This window comes from Aristolochia californica, unplaced genomic scaffold, assembly GCF_029961685.1.
Source record: "Aristolochia californica isolate CCGP_79_NKW_82.1479 unplaced genomic scaffold, dmAriCali1.0.hap1 SCAF_13, whole genome shotgun sequence".
NCBI classification, from domain to species: domain Eukaryota; kingdom Viridiplantae; phylum Streptophyta; class Magnoliopsida; order Piperales; family Aristolochiaceae; genus Aristolochia; species Aristolochia californica.
This window is the reverse complement of record NW_027181804.1, coordinates 28,249,457-28,267,011: the sequence shown is the minus strand read 5'-3', so window position 1 is coordinate 28,267,011 and position 17,555 is coordinate 28,249,457. Positions and strand designations below refer to the sequence as shown.

The 17,555-nt window shown below is 40.3% G+C and overlaps 1 protein-coding gene across 1 annotated transcript; it reads left to right on the top strand.

Annotated features, from left to right (window-relative positions):
• The first annotated feature begins 624 nt into the window (after positions 1-624).
• On the top strand, positions 625-15,251 carry LOC137948895 (protein BOLA4, chloroplastic/mitochondrial-like). The gene is made up of 3 exons (XM_068795104.1): positions 625-996; positions 4,994-5,061; positions 14,979-15,251. The coding sequence occupies exons 1-3, from the start codon at positions 712-714 to the stop codon at positions 15,136-15,138; spliced, it is 513 nt and encodes a 170-aa protein (XP_068651205.1). The 5' UTR covers positions 625-711; the 3' UTR covers positions 15,139-15,251.
• Positions 15,252-17,555: the final 2,304 nt, after the last annotated feature.

Genomic DNA, 17,555 nt, shown 5'->3' with positions numbered 1-17,555 from the left:
TGACTAAATATTATTTTAAAATATAAAAATTAAATATATCAAAAGATCTCTTATTTTAAGAGAGGAAGGCATTATAAGCTGCTTTTGAGAGAGATGGATACTTGTTGAGTCTCCTTGCAACTCGATTGAATTTGATTGGATTTTAGACGAATTTGATTAGATTTTGAATTGGAAAAATCGAGTAGTAGAGAGGGACTTTGGACCCGCAAATCCTAATCCGTCTTGATTAATCCAACTCGGATCTTTACCAATCCAAATCAGGTTTGGAGTCTTGAGTTGAAAACCCTGGGTATGACTCAGAATTCGACATTTGTTTGTACAATTCGAGGGGTCTAACTCGGTTGAATACCTTGTTCCCATTCTTCAGTTGGACCCTGACTTGATCTGATTCAGTTTGGCTGGCTAGTTCGAACTTGAGCTACTGGCTTTGGTCTCATAGATGGGTCATGCGTCTCGGTTGAGATGACCTCAGGTGTTAAGGTGTTTCGATGCGGGCCGAGTTGAGGACTCCAAACTCCGGGTTCGATCCACGAGGTTACCCACTGCCCAGTCAAACGAGATCAGAATTGTGGGCACTCGGTATCAGTAAACGCTCGGCGCAAGAGATTATTAACAGCAGTACAGGACTGGAAGGTGAGGCGCTAGAAGGTAGCTCCGGCTCACAAGAGGTCAGTGCTTGTAGGACCAGTTACAGAGTCCAAGAAGACGGCCATGGCAAAGACGACGCTGCTGCTGATGCGTCCATACGTCTTCACTTCTGCATCATTCATTCGTCGAGCTTTCTATTCATCTCGTCTCGTTAGTACCTCGGTAACCTCTCCGAGAATTTTCGAGAATATATCAATTACCACTAGTAAGAAGCTTCAAAATCATGGCTTTCCCTGTCATGCGTCTAAGTTCCATGGACGCTCAGGGCGAAAGTTCAGCACCCGGGCAACAGACGTCTCAGATTCCGGTTCCATCGATTCCCCCATGATGCAATCCATGGAACAAAAGGTCATCCGTGCTTGACTTTTTTTTTTTTTTTTTTCCTATGACGTTTAAATTCTGTATCGGTTTTATTGAAACAACTCAATATTTTCCTCCGTTCTTTGTTTATTTTTCTGTTACGTAAATTACTGTTGATCATTTTGTTTTCTTTCGTACCTTCATTAAAGCAATATCAACTCTCTTGGTTTCATCTAACAAATCCTCTAATTCACCTATGTAACCAAACAACAGGTGATGCTTACAGATGTTTCTGTCTTGTCATATGTGATTACGTATTCTCTTTTTCCTTAACTTAATATCACTTTCAGTTTTAGTCAAATTGAGTATAGATAAAATCGACAGGAAAAAAAGAGAGTAAAGAAAACGTTTTCTTGTTCTTGTTCTTGTTCTTTTTTTTTTTCTTTTGTTGTGGGTAGAAAGAGAGACAAGATTGGAGGGTCCGCTTTTGTTGGAGTCTTACAACTTTATGTGCTTTCCGTGCTTTGCCCTGTAGGCCTCTTCAACTTATAGTGGCCCGCCGGTGGAGGATCCCAGGTCACCATTATTGGAGGACGAAAATGATGCACCATCTGGGCTACCACACGCCAGGAGAGGGGAGGGGGGGGGGGGGGGGGGGGGGGGGGGGTGCTGCGCACAAGATGGCCCTGGATGACCTGAAGTCTGTTGAGTAGTCTGGAGAGTTTTGCGGTGGTAGAGTCGGAGACTCCCAACGGGCCGGCGAAGGAGTAAAGGAGACGATAGTTTTCGTCATGGATTACTCATCCAAAACCAGCAAGACTAGGGCAGCCAAAGGCGCTACTATCAAAGTGGCCCGCCGATGGAGGATCCCAGGTCGCCATTATTGGAGGACGAGAATGATGCACCATCTGGGCTACCACACGTCGGGGGGGGGGGGGGGGGGGTGTGTGTGTGTGCAGCGGGCGCACAAGATAACCCTGGAAGACCTGAAGTCTGGAGAGTTTTGCGGTGGTAGAGTCGGAGACTCCCAACGGGCCGGCGAAGGAGTAAAGGAGACGATAGTTTTCGTCATGGATTACTCATCCAAAACCAGCAAGACTAGGGCAGCCAAAGGCGCTACCATCAAAATTCAACTTATAGTAGCCCGCCGGTGGAGGATCCCAGTTCACCATTATTGGAGGACAAGAATGATGCACCATCTGGGCTACCACACGCCAGTTGCCTCTGAGATTAGAGCCACTGAGGTGACTGAATTCCTTCCGAGTCATGAGCCAGGTTGATACTTGACCAACAATTATATCTACCAGAACTTCAATGGTGGAAGATATAAATTTGAATTTTCGCTTATTCCTTTTCTTCTATAAGGCCCAAAGGATATGACTCACACAGTTAGATATGAACAATTTTTCGAGTTTTGGGAGTCTAGCACTAGTGACTGAGAGGATAGTGGATGTCAAATTTTGGGAGTATAGTACTGGAGGCCGATTTTATTAAGGAGGCTAGTCCAAACTGCATGGGCAAAGTGGCAATGGAGAAGGACATGGGTGGCAGTTTCGGGAGTATTTTGGCAAAAGGGGCAAGAGAGGTCATGGATAGAAGTGCTGCGCCGGATAAGGGAATCAGAGGTGTTGGGACTGTGGAAGAATTCATAGGCCGATGTGGTGGTGAAAAGTCCTTTGGGGCAAAGGGTCTAGATAAGTTTATCTGGCGAGGATGTCCGGAGCTTTACCTGGAGAGGCTGGTAAGGAGATTTGATGCCAAAATGGCCTCAAATTCCATAAGAGCTCTCCGAAGGTTCAAATTCCAGCCATCAGTTTCAGACCAAAGGTCAGAGATTGAAACATCAGTGCTCTTGGCTAAGTTTGATATTGAGCCATGGCTGCTATCTAGACTATTGATTCCCAGCCACCAATCTGACAAAAAATTTATGACACGGCCGTTACCAATGTAGCATTTGACTACCTTACTAAAGTCGGGATGTAGCATGATGATTTTTTTCCAGACAGGGGACAAATGGTAACGCCGTCCACCCTCAGTCCACCAGCCAGTCGGTTTGTTGGCTTTAGCGGCGACTAAAGCTCTCCGTTTTAGTTCTGGGAACAAGTTGAATTTCCAAATCCATTTCAAGAGATAGGCTGAGTTGGTGGTTGCGGTATCTTGGATCCCCTGACCCCCAAGGTGTTTGGGTTGACACACGTCAGCTCATTTCACAAGATGGTACTTCCTTTCACCATTAGCCTCAAACCCCCCCCCCCCCCCCCCCCCCCCCAACCACCACCACCACTCTCACACACAAAAAAAACCCTTCTTTTAATGATATCAAGTCTGTTTCTGATTGATGCAGGGCACCAAAAAAGTGACAGATAGTAACTGGAAACTCCATGTAGGTAGGATTTAATAAGTACAAGTTTACTTGCTTTAGAAAGATATTTCCCTCTCCATAAAGCCAGACAACCCTCCAAGCGTTCAATAACTGGATGCCAGGAGCGTTTTGCAGGCATGCTAGAGGTCAAAGGGAGGCCCAAGTAGGTGCTAGGAGGAGTTGCAATTTTGCACCCCAAATAGCTAGCCATTGAGTTCAGTAAGTTTAGGTCAACATTGAAGTCAGTGATGGAGGATTTCGTCCAATTGACTTTTTGACTAGAGGAAATTTCGAATAAGTTGAGCAAGGCTTCATTGAAAATAGTATCATCAACATGTTGGAGAAGGGCAATGTCTTGAGCAGGGTTAGCAGAGATGGCACTGAGCCAACTGTGCATTTGGCAAGGTGGATCATAGCCGACAGGTGTTCAGCAATGAGGGTGAATAGAAATAGCGATAGAGGGTCCCCCTGACGGATACCCCTCGATCCGTTAAAAAACCCGCAGGATTTTCCTTTAACCAAGATGGAATAGGACGCATTTGAGATACAACTTCTCATCCAGAATCTCCAATGGGTGCCAAAACCATTTGGTCAAAAAGATGGTCAATAAGCTTCTAATTGACACGGTCAAAGACTTTTTCAAAGTCAAGAGGATTGATGTGTTGCGATATTTAAACATAGATTATACTGGCTACAAGATGGATAGATAATCCACCAGTGGGTATTGTTGCTTTCTTGGAGGTAACTTAGTGAATTGAAAAAATAAAAAACAAAATGTAATGGCTAGATCCAGCATTGAGGCAAAATATAGGGCAATGGCTCAACATAGTTAGTGAGCTTATGCAGGTGATATTAGTTCTTGTTGAGTTTGGAGTTCATATTCCATAACCTATGGTTATGAAGTGTGATAATTAGACTACCATATTCATAGCTAGTAATCTAGTATTCCAAGAGAGGATTAAGTACATAGAGGTTGATTGCCACTTCATTAGAGATGTTGTTATGCAAGGGAAGGTTGTCATTCCATATATGAAGTCCTTAGAACAACTTGGTGATGTTGTTACAAAACCCTTTTGGAAGCGTGAATATTTGACGTTTTGTGACAAGTTGGATTTATCTGACATTTACTCTCTAGCTTGAGGGGGAGTATTGAAATACTAGTGCAAGGGTATTTTGGTCATTTCATAGTATTATATGACTCGTAGCAGGTTACAGCAGGTTACTCTTCATGTCAGCACTCTAATTTTAAAGTTCATTGAATTCTAACTTGTATTATGAAGTTGTAAGGGTGTTTGTAATGAGGAGCATAATTGTCCTTTTTATGTAATGTCATTTAAGTCAGAATGTTAAAAGAGAGGGCTCGACTTTTCTGAGCCCTCAATTCAATGCAGCACACAGCCGCTTCTCCATCTCTCCCTTCTCTTTTTCTTTCTCTTTTCTCCTTTAATCCTCTCTATACTGCACTTTTACATGGCCCTTCCATGGATAACTTTGTGGCACATCTCAATTGATATATCCTATGTACTTCACATTTCATACTGTGTTGCCTTTCATTTTTAATTTTCGGTAACTTGCCTGCCCCAAAAAAAGGTAGCTTACCTACCAATGAAAACCTCAAGTAGATTGATTATGCATAAACCTTGTCTCTTTCTCGGATGTCTTACTTTCTTTACGTGTCAACAGATAAAGGAGCAGCTGAACGCAGATAAAGTCATTGTGAAGGATGCTTATGGAGATGGTCGACATGTCAGGTGAGTCTAACTTTCATTATTTTGAAGAAGGTGAAATTTTATTCCAAAGCGAAGATTAAAAGAATAAAATCTTAGGAAGGGGGTCTACTAGAGGGATACCCCTTCTTTAGCTAATGAGTCAGCAACACTATTGGCTGATCTTGGGACATTATTGCTTGAACATTGAAAGCTACAAAATCCGTCTCATGATAAACTTCCTATTGCTTCCAAGGAGGTGGATTGGCTGTTGAGCACTAGCCATTGACATTGACAGAGTCTCCTTCAATCCATATTGGGCCACTGATCGAGCTTTCATGAATGATGAGTCCTTCCTGAAGGCTGCGGAGCTCAGCAGTCGTAGAATATGCCGTACCAACAGGTCTTAAGTAGGAAGCAATGGAGATCCCTTCGTGATTTCTTCTGAAAGTGTCGCCAACACCCACTAGACCCAGGTTGCCAGAAGCACTCTCATCAAAATTTAGCTTAATGCCTCCTCTTGAGGGAAAGATTCTATTCCACATTTGCAGAGTGTTGGGACAAGGACATTTGTGCAATTCAACTCCAGTTATTTTTGATAATTCTTCCCAGCAAAGATCTAAAGAGCTTCTGAGTGCTGGTCCAGGAAAGAATGGTGCAAGAGATGGCTTCTGTGACTCTTTCAGGGATGTGTGCTTATTCTCAAAGCTTCCGCAGTTCCTTTCAAGCCTCAACCCCCAGGGATTGGGCGGTTCAGGTCTGAGTGGAGAGCTTTACCAAGCTTGGGAAGGCTACCTACAGCAATGAGTAATACACTTGGGGAGGCAAGCCTGGATACCTAGCTTATTAAGAAAGTGCACCCAAATTGGTAAGCAGATGATTTACTCTCTTCTTCAGCACCACAAAGGGTACAAAGTGTGTGAGGTATATTCGATTCTCTTCTCCTCAGATTGTCATACATGATGATCCTCCCGCAAGATGTACTCCAAATGGAAAATTATATTTTGGGAGGGGCTGATAGCTTCCAAGTAATAGAAGCGGGGTTTTTCTCCTTCTGGTCCCATCCTTTGATTTTGGCATAGGTTGATGAAGCAGTCAGTTCCCCATTGTCAGCAGGGTTTCAAATCATTCTGTCCGCACTGTCTCTGTATGATAAGTCGATCAAGATCCCCCATGAGCCTGCCTGCTTCTGCCGTCGCCTCATCATTCATATCCCGTCGAATGTAGAGGTCCTTGCATACATTTTGAGTCTCCAGTCTTCTTACGTAATTAATCATCATTGCAGGATTTGTGGACAGATTGAAGAGAAGCTAATAGAATTCCCAAATGAATTTTTCTCAACCACCAATCCACCCAAAACTTGATTGATTCTCCCTTTCCAATGTAGAATTCAATATTCTTTATAAATGCAGCAGCCAAAAAGGAAAAATGAGTGCCATACTGCATTGGTCTTCTCCTTCTAGCCTTTGACAAAAGTTTACCTTTTCAGGTGGAAAGTATAGCTCTGCCTTCTCAACCATCGAAGCCCAAAAAGGTACTTGTTTGATCTAGAGGGGATAAGGGGAAAACCCAAACATGTTGCAGGAGAGTAGCATACTCACGTCCAATAGTTGAGGCTACTTTTCTTCCTTCTTCGTCTTCGAAATTAAATCCGAAATAGGATTTCATGCAATTCACTTTCTGACTTGTAGCTAATTCAAACAGTTGAAGAACTGCTTTCTTCTTAAAAATTTGGTCTTCATGCTTGACGCAAAATACAAATGTATCATCTATAAATTGTATGATATATATGTTTCCATTTGCTTTCCATTGATTTCTCCTTGTTGCATCAAGCCATTCAGGAATTTCCCAACAACATTGAGAAGGAGGGGGGAGAGGGTCTCACCCTACTTTATGCCTCTAGTACCTTTGAAATAGTCACAAACTGTGCCATTAAGGAGAAGGAAGAAGGATGCAGATGTGACACAACTTATCATCCAGAATCTTCACTTTTGTCCAAGCCCATCTTCTCAAGCATTGAATCCAATAAATTCCAGTTTATTTGATCGAATGCTTTTTCAAGGTCAAGCCTTAGGGCCACCTTTGTTCCTTTTCTTTCTTCAAACAAGCAGCTGCCTTCATTAACCATCATTGCGAAGTCATTAGGAAAGCACGTTGCTCCTTGTGGATAACCATGGGAAGATTGATCTTTAGTCTTCTTGCCAATTGCCTTGCAATGATATTGCATGGACTTAAGACTAGACTTATTGGCTTGGAGTCTCTTGGGGATTCAACTTGATTCTTCTTGGGAACCAGCACAATAAAAGATGTATGCACAACCTTGCTACAGACCATTCTCATAGAAGTTTTTAACAAACGGGTGAATGTCTCCCTTGATGAAGTTCCATGTCATGTTGTAAAACGCACTGTTAAGTTGTTTGGGTGCTCTACATTTGACATTTGGGTGATGGCTTCATCTATCTCCTTGTTTGAGAAGGGGAGCTTAATCAGACTTGCCATGGTGGATGGGATCTTGGTGAACTGCAAACCATCAAGCTCTAGTCTTGTGGTCATTTCCTATTTGAAAAGATCTGCATAGAAGCCAATCAAATTGTGAGTCGTAGAAAAAAGTACGAGGGGTAATTTTGTTATTTGATATGGTATGTATTTTCTAGTAATTTGGAGGTGTGTGAAGAGTTATATGCTTGTAAATGTATAGAGGGTATGTATGACTTTTTACCCTATTTTCACTTAAGTTAATAAAGGGAGATGGGGCTCAACTTTTTGCCCTGATGCAGAGCTGCACGCTCTTCTCCAAAATCCTTCTTCCTTCATCTCATTGCCTCTTCTCTCTCTCAACTCTCTTTCCTTAATTATTTTGCATGGTATTAGAGCAGGAGGAACTATCTCTTAGAAAGGGGGGATATCAAGGTTTGGTTTGATTGGTTGACAAAAATTCAAATTTTTGTGTTCTTTCTTTGTCATAACTTTAGGGTTGATGACTTCTACTGCCTTTAGAGCAGTTAAATGCTTGGTTAATGTTCTAAGTGGGTCATTTGGCTTGAGATTTTCCCACTTGCCTAGTCCGCAGCCCATTACTGGGCTTAATTGCCTACACTTCCTAGGTAGGTTGACATCAGCTTGATTGGTTGATTTCTGGAAAATTTTGGAGTGGAATTTGTTGTTCTTTGTGAATCTGAATTATTGGATGCATAGCGTGCAATTGCACAAAGCCTTTTTTGAGAAATGGGGCCCATAAGAGTCTACGCAGGTGGTTGCTTTGTGAGAAGTTGTAGTTGCTTTCTTTGGATTTTTGGTGTCTATGACTGATTCTGATGAAATAATCACCCCCTCTAGGGAGTCTGGAAGCTTAGAGGGAAAATATTCGATCTTGGTTATCTGAGAGGTTAAATGGGCAAAATTATCTCAACTACTCAAAATTGATTCATATATACCTCAAAGTCAAGAGGAAATCTAAATTCATTAGGGATGATCCACCAGTTCCCTTGAATGATGATTGGGAGGGAGAAGATAGCTAGGTTATGACTTGGCTAATCAACAACACTGATTCCAAGTTAAGGAATCAAATTGTGAGTTGTGAGACTGCAAAGGAGATGTGGGCGTCTCTAGAAGCCATGTATGCTTAGGAGAGCAATTTGTCCCTTGTTTATGAATTGTACACAAATTATTTAGCCTCAAGCGGGTTGAGAGATCAGTTTCAGACTACTACAGTGAGTTGTTAGGAGTTTTGCAAAAAATAAGTATTTTTCACCCCTTCACTGTTGATAAGAGAGAGCTGAGGAAACAATAGTGACAGTGTCATGTAGCTAAATTTCTGGATGACTTAGGACTGGAGTTTGATGCAGTTAGAGCACAACTATTGGCCTTAGATGACATTTTGTCCCTATCCACTGCATTTAACATAATTATGCGTGTAGAGACTGCCATTACATCTAAGGGGAGTATGTCAGAGTGATTCCGTCCACTCTTGTAGGCGGTAGCTTTCCGCACCTAACAGATCGGTCTGTTGGGTTGTATTGGCTAGCCGCTATCAGAGTAAAGAGGCTAAGCATGTTTATGCATTTACCCTTCACACTCTAGGTAACTCAGAATCAGTTAGAGGCCATGACGAAAATAGTAGAGGCAGAGGTAGAGATGGTTTTGGCTGAGGCAAAGGCCTTGGTGATAGTAGACCTGAAAGGAAATGTATTTATTGTGGCTGCTTCAACCATTTCTCTAACAAGTGTTGGAGTAAATTTTGTACGCTTGCATGGCAAATTCCCTTGTTCATGAGAGCACTAAGACATCCACTGGGTCCTTAGCAGGTATTTTACCAAGAACATCTGATGAGATGCAGCAACTTGCCCAATACATGACACAATTGGCAGCTTTACACTACCTCAACATTTGTAGCTCAGCCTTCCCTTCCTACCGCCATTCTAGCTAATTTAAGTACGTCAGCCCTGCATTACCTGGGTTCTTGACTAAAGAGCTCCTACTCATGTCAAGTATGGCTTCCCTATTTTCATTTTCTTAAATAAAAGAAATCATTTGTTATTAAGCATGTCACCCTAGCTAATGGGTCAGTGTCATTAGTTCAAGGTTTGGGTACACTTGCGCCATCTTCGTTTATCTCACCTCAGTTAGAGTTATTTGTTCCTAAGTTCCACTTAATCTGTTGTTAGTAAGCCAACTTACTAAATCTATGAACTTTTTTGTAACTTTTTATCCATCTCATTATGTCTTTTAGGATCTCACGACGAGAAGGACCATTGGTTCCATGCTTGATAGAAGTGGACTATATCACTTGGAAGGTCACTCACAGCCTCCTTCCCACACTCTCCATGCTGCAGTATCACCCTTCCAATGGCATCTATGGTTAGGACATCCATTTTCCAGTGGCTCAACTCTTTCTTGATTTTCCTTCTAGTTTATCTTTTCGGTATGACTCGTGTCAACTGGGCAAGCATCACCGGACTTTCTTCTCCTTCAACTACACAAGAAATAGTAGTTTATTTGAAATTGTTCACTCAAATGTGTGGGAACTCTGTGTTGTGTCCAATGTCTTTGGTTACAAGTATTTATTTTCTTTTATGGATGACTTTAGTCGATGTACCTGAGTGTATCTCCTATTGGAGAAATTTGAATTGTTTATTTTATTTCAAAAATTTTATAATGAAATAAAGACCCAATTTGATGCTTCTATTTGTGTCCTTTGCATTGATAATTGTTTGGAGTTTATGAATCAAAAAAATTGATAAGTTCTGCTAGATTCATGGCATTATTCATCAGTCCTCGTGTGTGTTTATTCCTCAACAAAATGGGATAGCTGAACACAAGAACTGTTACATGTTGGAACTTGCACATATATAATGCTTCTTCATATGAGTGTTCCAACTCATAATGGGGTGATGCAGTTCTTAATGTATGCTTCCTTAAAAGTTTCCATTCAGTTGCTAATGCCTTATGGCACTTTATTTCCTCTATCTCTTCAACTTTTTGAGTGTGTATACTTTGCTCACATATTTGGTTCTTCCAAAAATAAGTTGTCCCCTTGTGCAGTAAAATGTATCTTTTTGGGGTATTTCTATACACAAAGGGCTTCGTGAGACTTCTTATTATGAGAGTCATGTAAACCTCTTCAATACTTGTTCTTCAACATATCTCAATGTGCTTTGTTTTGTCATGCTGTACTGGATATGGGAAATACTAATAGCGGCCTTGTTATCTGAGCATAACTTCATAGGTTGGTTGAACACAATCTTCAAACTCACTTAGAAGCTGTTTTATCCACAGAAGTTCACATATCCCTTGTGCAATAGTTCAAAACTCAGCTCCAACAGTGCTTCCAATTACCACATTCTGCTTTTTGCTTCTCTAAGTCACTAGATTTCCTCTTACAAAGGTGCAATATCTGTTTGTTGACCTCCTATCATTTATACTATACTTCCAGTTCAGTCAGTGAATGCTTCAACAAATACATTGTCACTCTTCTTGAACAATAATCCCTTTCCTGGAGTATGTTTAAGATATTTGAGAATCCTATAAACTGCATTTAAGTGCTCCTCACGAGGGGAGTGCTTGAATTGACTTACAACGCTAACTACAAAAGTGATGTCTGGTCAAGTATGGGATAAGAAAATCAATCTCCCAACTAATCATTGATATTGTCCCTTATCAACCTCAACTTGTAATTTGCATCCATGGGTGTTCAGCTGCCTTGTACCCTTGCATATTTGTTTTATTGAGAAGGCCTGAGATATATGATCTTTGAGACACCAAGATTCCTTCCTTAGTTCATGCCACCTCCATTCCCAAGAAATACCTCAAAGATCCAAGATCTATGATTTCAAAATCTTTGGTCAGAAAGGTCTCTAGCTTTTCCTGTTCAACAAAATCATCACCTTTTAGGATAATATCATCCACATATATAATAAGTATAGCAATCTTCTCGCTATTAGTGTGTTTAGTAAACATAGTGTAATCTGCTTGACTCTGAAGGTACCCAAAGTTGTTTATTGCTTCAGTGAACCAATCAAACCATGTTCTAGGAGATTCTTTAAGACCATAGAGTGAGCTCTTGAGTTTACAGACTTTTTTTGAGCCAAGTAAGCCTTCAAGTTCTTGAGGTAGATGCATATACACCACCTCTTCCAATTTACCATTGAGGAAAACATTCTTCACATCTAGCTGTTGCAATAGTCAATCCATAATAGCTGCTAGAGACAACAGGATTCACTATTCATTTTCGCAAGTGGAGCAAAGGTCTCCTGATAATCTATTCCATATGTCTAAGTATATCCCTTTGCTTACCAGCCTTGCTTTGTACCTTTCTATTGACCCATCAACCTTTATATTTCATTGTGAATACCTACTTACAACCAATTAAACTTTTTCCTTTGGGAAGACATTCCAATTCCCATCTGATTATTCTCTAAAACCTTCATCTCCTTAAGAACAACCTCTTTCCACTCTGAACAGCAAGAGTTTCCTGTTTAGACTTAGAAATTTATGTTTTTGACAAGTTAGAAACAAAGGCTCTAAAGCTAGAGGACAATTTGTGATATGATATAAAGTGAGACATAGGATGATTGGGACATTAAGGTCTTGAAAATCACAAGATTTTGGACACAAGGAAGAATCTGAATTACTTAGATGTGCTCGGAATTGAATTTTGATTGTCTATTTGTGGTTGTTGTTCCATACTTTTGTCACTTATGCCTCCTCGTATAGACATGTAGCTTTGTGTTTTTCTCAGGTAGTATTTCTCCCCCTACATTAAATTTTTTAGTTTCTAGTACATTAAACTTGTGTTCAAGAAGGGAATCTGTGAAAGGAAAAATCTGTGGTTGAGAAGATGAAGTAGTTATTTCTATACAAGCGGTAACCAAAGAGACAGGCAAGGAGACAATTGTTTCCTAAAACTTTTCTTCATCCAAATGATTCTCCTCCTGAAGAGAAGTTTGGGGAGAAAAAGATAGATCTTTATAGAAAAAGATATCCATACTCATATATACCTAGTAGGTGTAAGGATCAAAACACTTATATCCCTTTTGAGTTGGTAAGTATCCAAGAAAGACACGTTTATGAGCTCCCCGGTCAAGTTAACTACGGGTATGCCTGTGAATATTGACAAGCACAACACAACCAGATACCTTGGGAAATATGTCATTGAAGAATTGTGCATAAGGGTAGGTCTCCAACATAATGTTGAGAGGTTTTTTGATTGATGAGGTAAGATACAATAAGAATGGCTTCTCCCCGGAAGTGTTTAGGAACCTCAGTGGTAAACATAATCGCTTGAGCTACCTCTAAAAGGAGTATGTTCTTGTTTTCAGCAATACCATTTTGTTAAGATGTGTTGATACAAGTTGTTTGGTGTACAATACCCTTTTTTATGAGAAATTGGCCAAGAATGTAATTGAAGTACTCTTTGCCATTTTTTGTTCTTAGGATTTGAATTTTGGTATGGAATTGGGTTTCAAAACTCCTTGGCAGCCTCGGATTTTTCTTTCAAAAGATACACCTAACAAATCTGAGTATGATCATCTATGAATGTAATGAACCACTGTGTCTCCATTATATTTTTCACTCCCGAAGTCCCCCAAGTGTCACTATGTATGAAAGAAAAAGATTGGGATTGTTTGTAAGGCTGAGAAGAAAAGTTGTGATGTCTGGCAAGTTGACAAATTTTACATTGGAAAGGAGAAATATTTTTATTTTAAAAAAATGAAGGAAAAAACTTACTCAAATAAAAGAAATTTGGAAGCGAAGTCTATAGTGCCATAACATTATTTCATCTTTTGCAGAAATAGAAAATAAATTGCCTGAAATTTAAGCTTGTCTAACCAATGGATGCACTTCCGTCAAAGTGGCCAAGTTGATCAACCTCTCTAGTACTGCCAATCATCTTCCCTGAATACATGTCCTGGCCGACACATTTTTCACCTTGAGCAGCTGCCTCATGTCCTGCACCTCTCTCCTTGCTGCCGAATATCCCCGATCTTTTCGCATTTTGCTCTCTCTCACTCACTCTCGCTTTCATCGCTCTCTTTAGGATTCTTATCCTTACATTCATTGTACTGTCACAGATGCTATTGTATTTACATAGTTTCATACAAAGAAACATCAAAATCAATAAAGTCAATAACTTTTGGATGCATTTCAATAGCATCTAGGTTTCATTCGATTGTTATTTCATTAGATTGTCGTAGGTGCTATTGATTTTTTCATCTGAAAGCTGTTGACTTTGGTGTTTCTTTCTATGAAACTATGGGAATACAATGAGCTGAGAAAAGTAAGTCACTAAACCTATTGGATGGTTCGAGTTCCTAAGGATGGTATTGTAGAATCTGGATTTGTTAACCTTTACATTTGTTAAGGAATAGTCCCACATGGATTAGTGAGTACAAAGAACTTGAGTTTATTAGTTGGGAAACAGGTTTCCTGAGTTGACTTAGTCATTTTGGGATAGGGCTTTGGATCCAATTTAACATGGTATCAGAGCAGGTAATCATATGTGGATCTTCACCTAAAAACTATCTACTCGTAGAGCCACAAAAGAAGGCCTATACCTAAACTGCCTACTCCTAATCCACTTGTAGAGCCACAAAAGAGGGCCTACACCTAAACTGCCTACTCCTAAATTAACCACTTGTAGAGCCACAAAAGATGGTTTACACGTGAGGGAGGAGTGTTAAGGATAGTCGTACATGGATTAGTGAGTATAAAGATCTTGTGTTTATTAGTTGGGAAAGAGGTTTCCTAAGTTGATTAGTCATTTTGCGATAAGGCCTTGGACCCAATTTAACAACATTATCATGTGGGCATGCGGTGACTGTTTGAACTAATAAACCTGCTCTTCCAGATAGGTGTGATACTTATTCAAGAAAGGGCAACTCCATTTGCAACAGATGCTAAAAACACATTAAATAACGAAAGATTCTTTCAGTTGACTTTGAAAATAAACAAAACAAGAAAAAGAAAGTATTTTTTATTTGTATTAACTTATTCTGCTGCGCAAATTGCTTCATTTAGTGGGCGGCTTTGTTTGATTATTGCAGCTTCTTTCATTTCTCTGTCTAATGGTTGGTATTGTCAAATGCTTGCTTGTGTCCATCGTGTTCCATGGTGGGATTGGTCAGCTATTTCAGCGTGCAAAGCAAGTCTCACCAGCGGCATTTGACTCAATAGCCGCATGGGCAAAGCAGGGTCGGGGAGATGCCTGTGCTGGAACCCTTTTGTTTCTCTCTTTCTATGCATTTGTGAATTCAGTAAGCGAAGGATTACCTGGTAATTAGATCCTAGAATGATAAGTTCTAGTGGTGGATGATAACCTCCGTGTACCTGTAGGCTTCTCAGAAGATGAAGTTTAAGTTGTTGTCTACCTATAATTTATGCTATGTCATCCTATAAAATTTGGTCACCATTGCTGCTTATCTACCCGCCTGACAATTTGGCTGCTATTCTTTGATTCCTTGCAGCATAGATGTTGTCTCCACGGCATTCGAGGGGCAAAGTGCGGTGAATCGTCAGAGGATGGTTTACAAAGCCATTTGGGAAGAACTACAGAACACCGTGCATGCAGTTGACCAGATGACTACAAGAACACCTGCCGAAGCTGCAGCAGCTGGGAACCGATAAAATCTGCATCTGATTTGGCACAGTTATTTGATCTTTTTCTGAGAATGCATGTTTGAGCCACCCAAACAACACACACATCCTTTAATTATCAATATCATTTATGGTTGACTATTCATACTTCTCCTGTGGCCAGCCATCCGTGCAATTGAATGTTTGTTCTTGCCATTGTTTTCCTTGCTAAATGTCTCTTGAGCTTTCAGTGGCTTTCCTTGTCATTGCGGCCAACGAGATTGGACTTCGGCTTTCACATCGAATAATTTATTATTCGCGGAGATAATGCAAAAGGTGGTGAGAAACATCGAATCATTCTTGGAGCAAATTCTCTGTTCTCCTTTCTGAACTCATTTATCACTGTTAAGGGAAAGTGGTTTTTTCTCTCCAGATAATAGTCCGTTCTACTTTCTAGCCTCATTTCAAGCATCCGTGTCCATGTTGCTTTTGTATATACCAGTATGAGATTTCAGCGTAGGCCACTAGTGGAGCTTGCTTTACCTAACATCTCTCCATGACTCTTCTCTCTTTCTGTCACTCCCCTGTTAATAAAAATGTTAATTAAGTATGTATGTCTTTCAGTCTACTGCAGCGTCTCTCCCCTCAGAAGAAGAATTTTAGTTCAAGATAAGAGACTTAGTCAACAACAGTGGAGACTTAAAGTTTCAGGCATTTATATTGAACTGTTTAAAATCCAAAACCTAACGACCATTATGCAGACTAACATTTTATTTAGGGTATGTTTGGAACCCATGGAAAAGAAAGAAAATTTGATCATTATTTTATTTTTATTAACCATTTTTTAGAATAATAATAGTTAAATTCTCATTTTTTTAATTTTTTTTTCTAGGGGTTCCAAATAAAACTTAGTGCAACTGCTACCATTACTATTATTTTGGTGATGTTATCGTTTACATTTTCACTTGAACTGTCACTCCATTGTTAGGCATGCAGTCCACTTACCAAGACGGTCGAGCAAGTCACGGCGGTTTTCCGATTGGGTATCATCTCGAAGTGTTTTCAATGGAAAGGCTTTCCAGTTTCCAAACAATCATCACCAGCAGTAATGACCCACTTCTCATTTTTACTTTCTACTTTTGACCGATGCGATTGATGAACTGCTGTTAGAAATAAAAATCCCTTCTGCAACTCTGTTCTTGCGACTCTCGCATTGTGGGAGTATGAAAGAAATTAGAAAAATGACGATAGATATTTAGTGTGAATCCGTTAATTCTATAGCAATTATAATCAAGGCTGTCCGGAGGGTTGAGTTGAAGCAAGTACATGCATGCTGCTGAAACCGTTAGCAACAGATTCTGTTTCGTTTTATATAAACTGGGAAGAGAACTATTATCAAAATCAAAATATGTTAACGAGCAGGAATCAGTAACACAGCAACGAATCATATATAGCTACAGAACTTTTTTTTTTTTTTTTTTTTTTAATTTGAACAAGCACACTGGTATATCGATTTCAGTAATCCTTATCAAGGAGATGAACGATACATGACCGGCCAATTTATTCTCAGACGACGGCCTACTGTGTGAGTAACTTGGTAGTTGATTCAGAGAGAGAGAGAGAGAATGCCTTTTGGGAGTTCTCATGGAGCGGTGGCGTGAGTGGTCGCAGTAACGACGACGCTGTTTTGTCGCTTTGAAGGGGCCGATGGTGGGATAGGCATGCCTTTTGGGAGGAGGCTAAATATCGACACTCCATGGACCTCCCGAGGAAGACTCGCAGGATCGGCTTCAAAGCTGGGAGTGGAGCCTGGAGCTCTCCTTCTGAGTATGGAAGCGCTACTTCTCAAAGGCAGCGTGAAGATGAAGAGGAGGAAGAGAGTCAAGAGAACGCCTCTAGAAGCCATGAGAAGACTCCGAGAGAAAGAACGAGAGCCGAAAGACGAAGATAAAGAAACTTTATTGTAAGAATTGGTTTTAGTCTTCCTTATATAGTAGTTGTGTGTATAACAGTTGGATACCCTTTTTCAGGATATTGGAGGAGAGAGGAAAGCTTGTCCAAGCCAATACGCTAATGGGTGCTGACTGAAAATGTCAAAAAGATTACCAGTGTAACGGACGCAGTGTTGTGGAAGGAGGAGATTACGAGAATGTGACTTAAATTAATGAGGCAGAAACGGCTTTCTACAGCAGTGCAAAGTTGCAGGCGACCAGACATGAAGAGAATTAATGGAAGGAAAACAAAAGAGTTCATAAATGGGAAGATTTGAAGAGAGTTCAAGTACATGGACTATAACCCGCCTGGGTTTTCATCAATAGGCAAAAATTCTAGGCAAATGTGCCTCTTCACTCTGTAACTTAGAATAGAGATGAAAGAACACTACAAAAGAAGATCATTCTTCATGTAAAGTAGATAAAAAAAGAAAAAAAAAGTTAATCAATTAGTGCTTGTTCATCTCTACACAGCAA

What these genes read in the sequence shown, in the direction of transcription:
- LOC137948895 (XM_068795104.1), top strand. Translation starts at nt 712, where the DNA reads ATGGCAAAGACGACGCTGCTGCTGATGCGTCCATACGTCTTCACTTCT. An exon ending in TGCAATCCATGGAACAAAAG is followed by an intron (nt 997 to 4,993) that starts GTCATCCGTGCT and finishes ACGTGTCAACAG; the next exon opens with ATAAAGGAGCAGCTGAACGC. An exon ending in GGAGATGGTCGACATGTCAG is followed by an intron (nt 5,062 to 14,978) that starts GTGAGTCTAACT and finishes GATTCCTTGCAG; the next exon opens with CATAGATGTTGTCTCCACGG.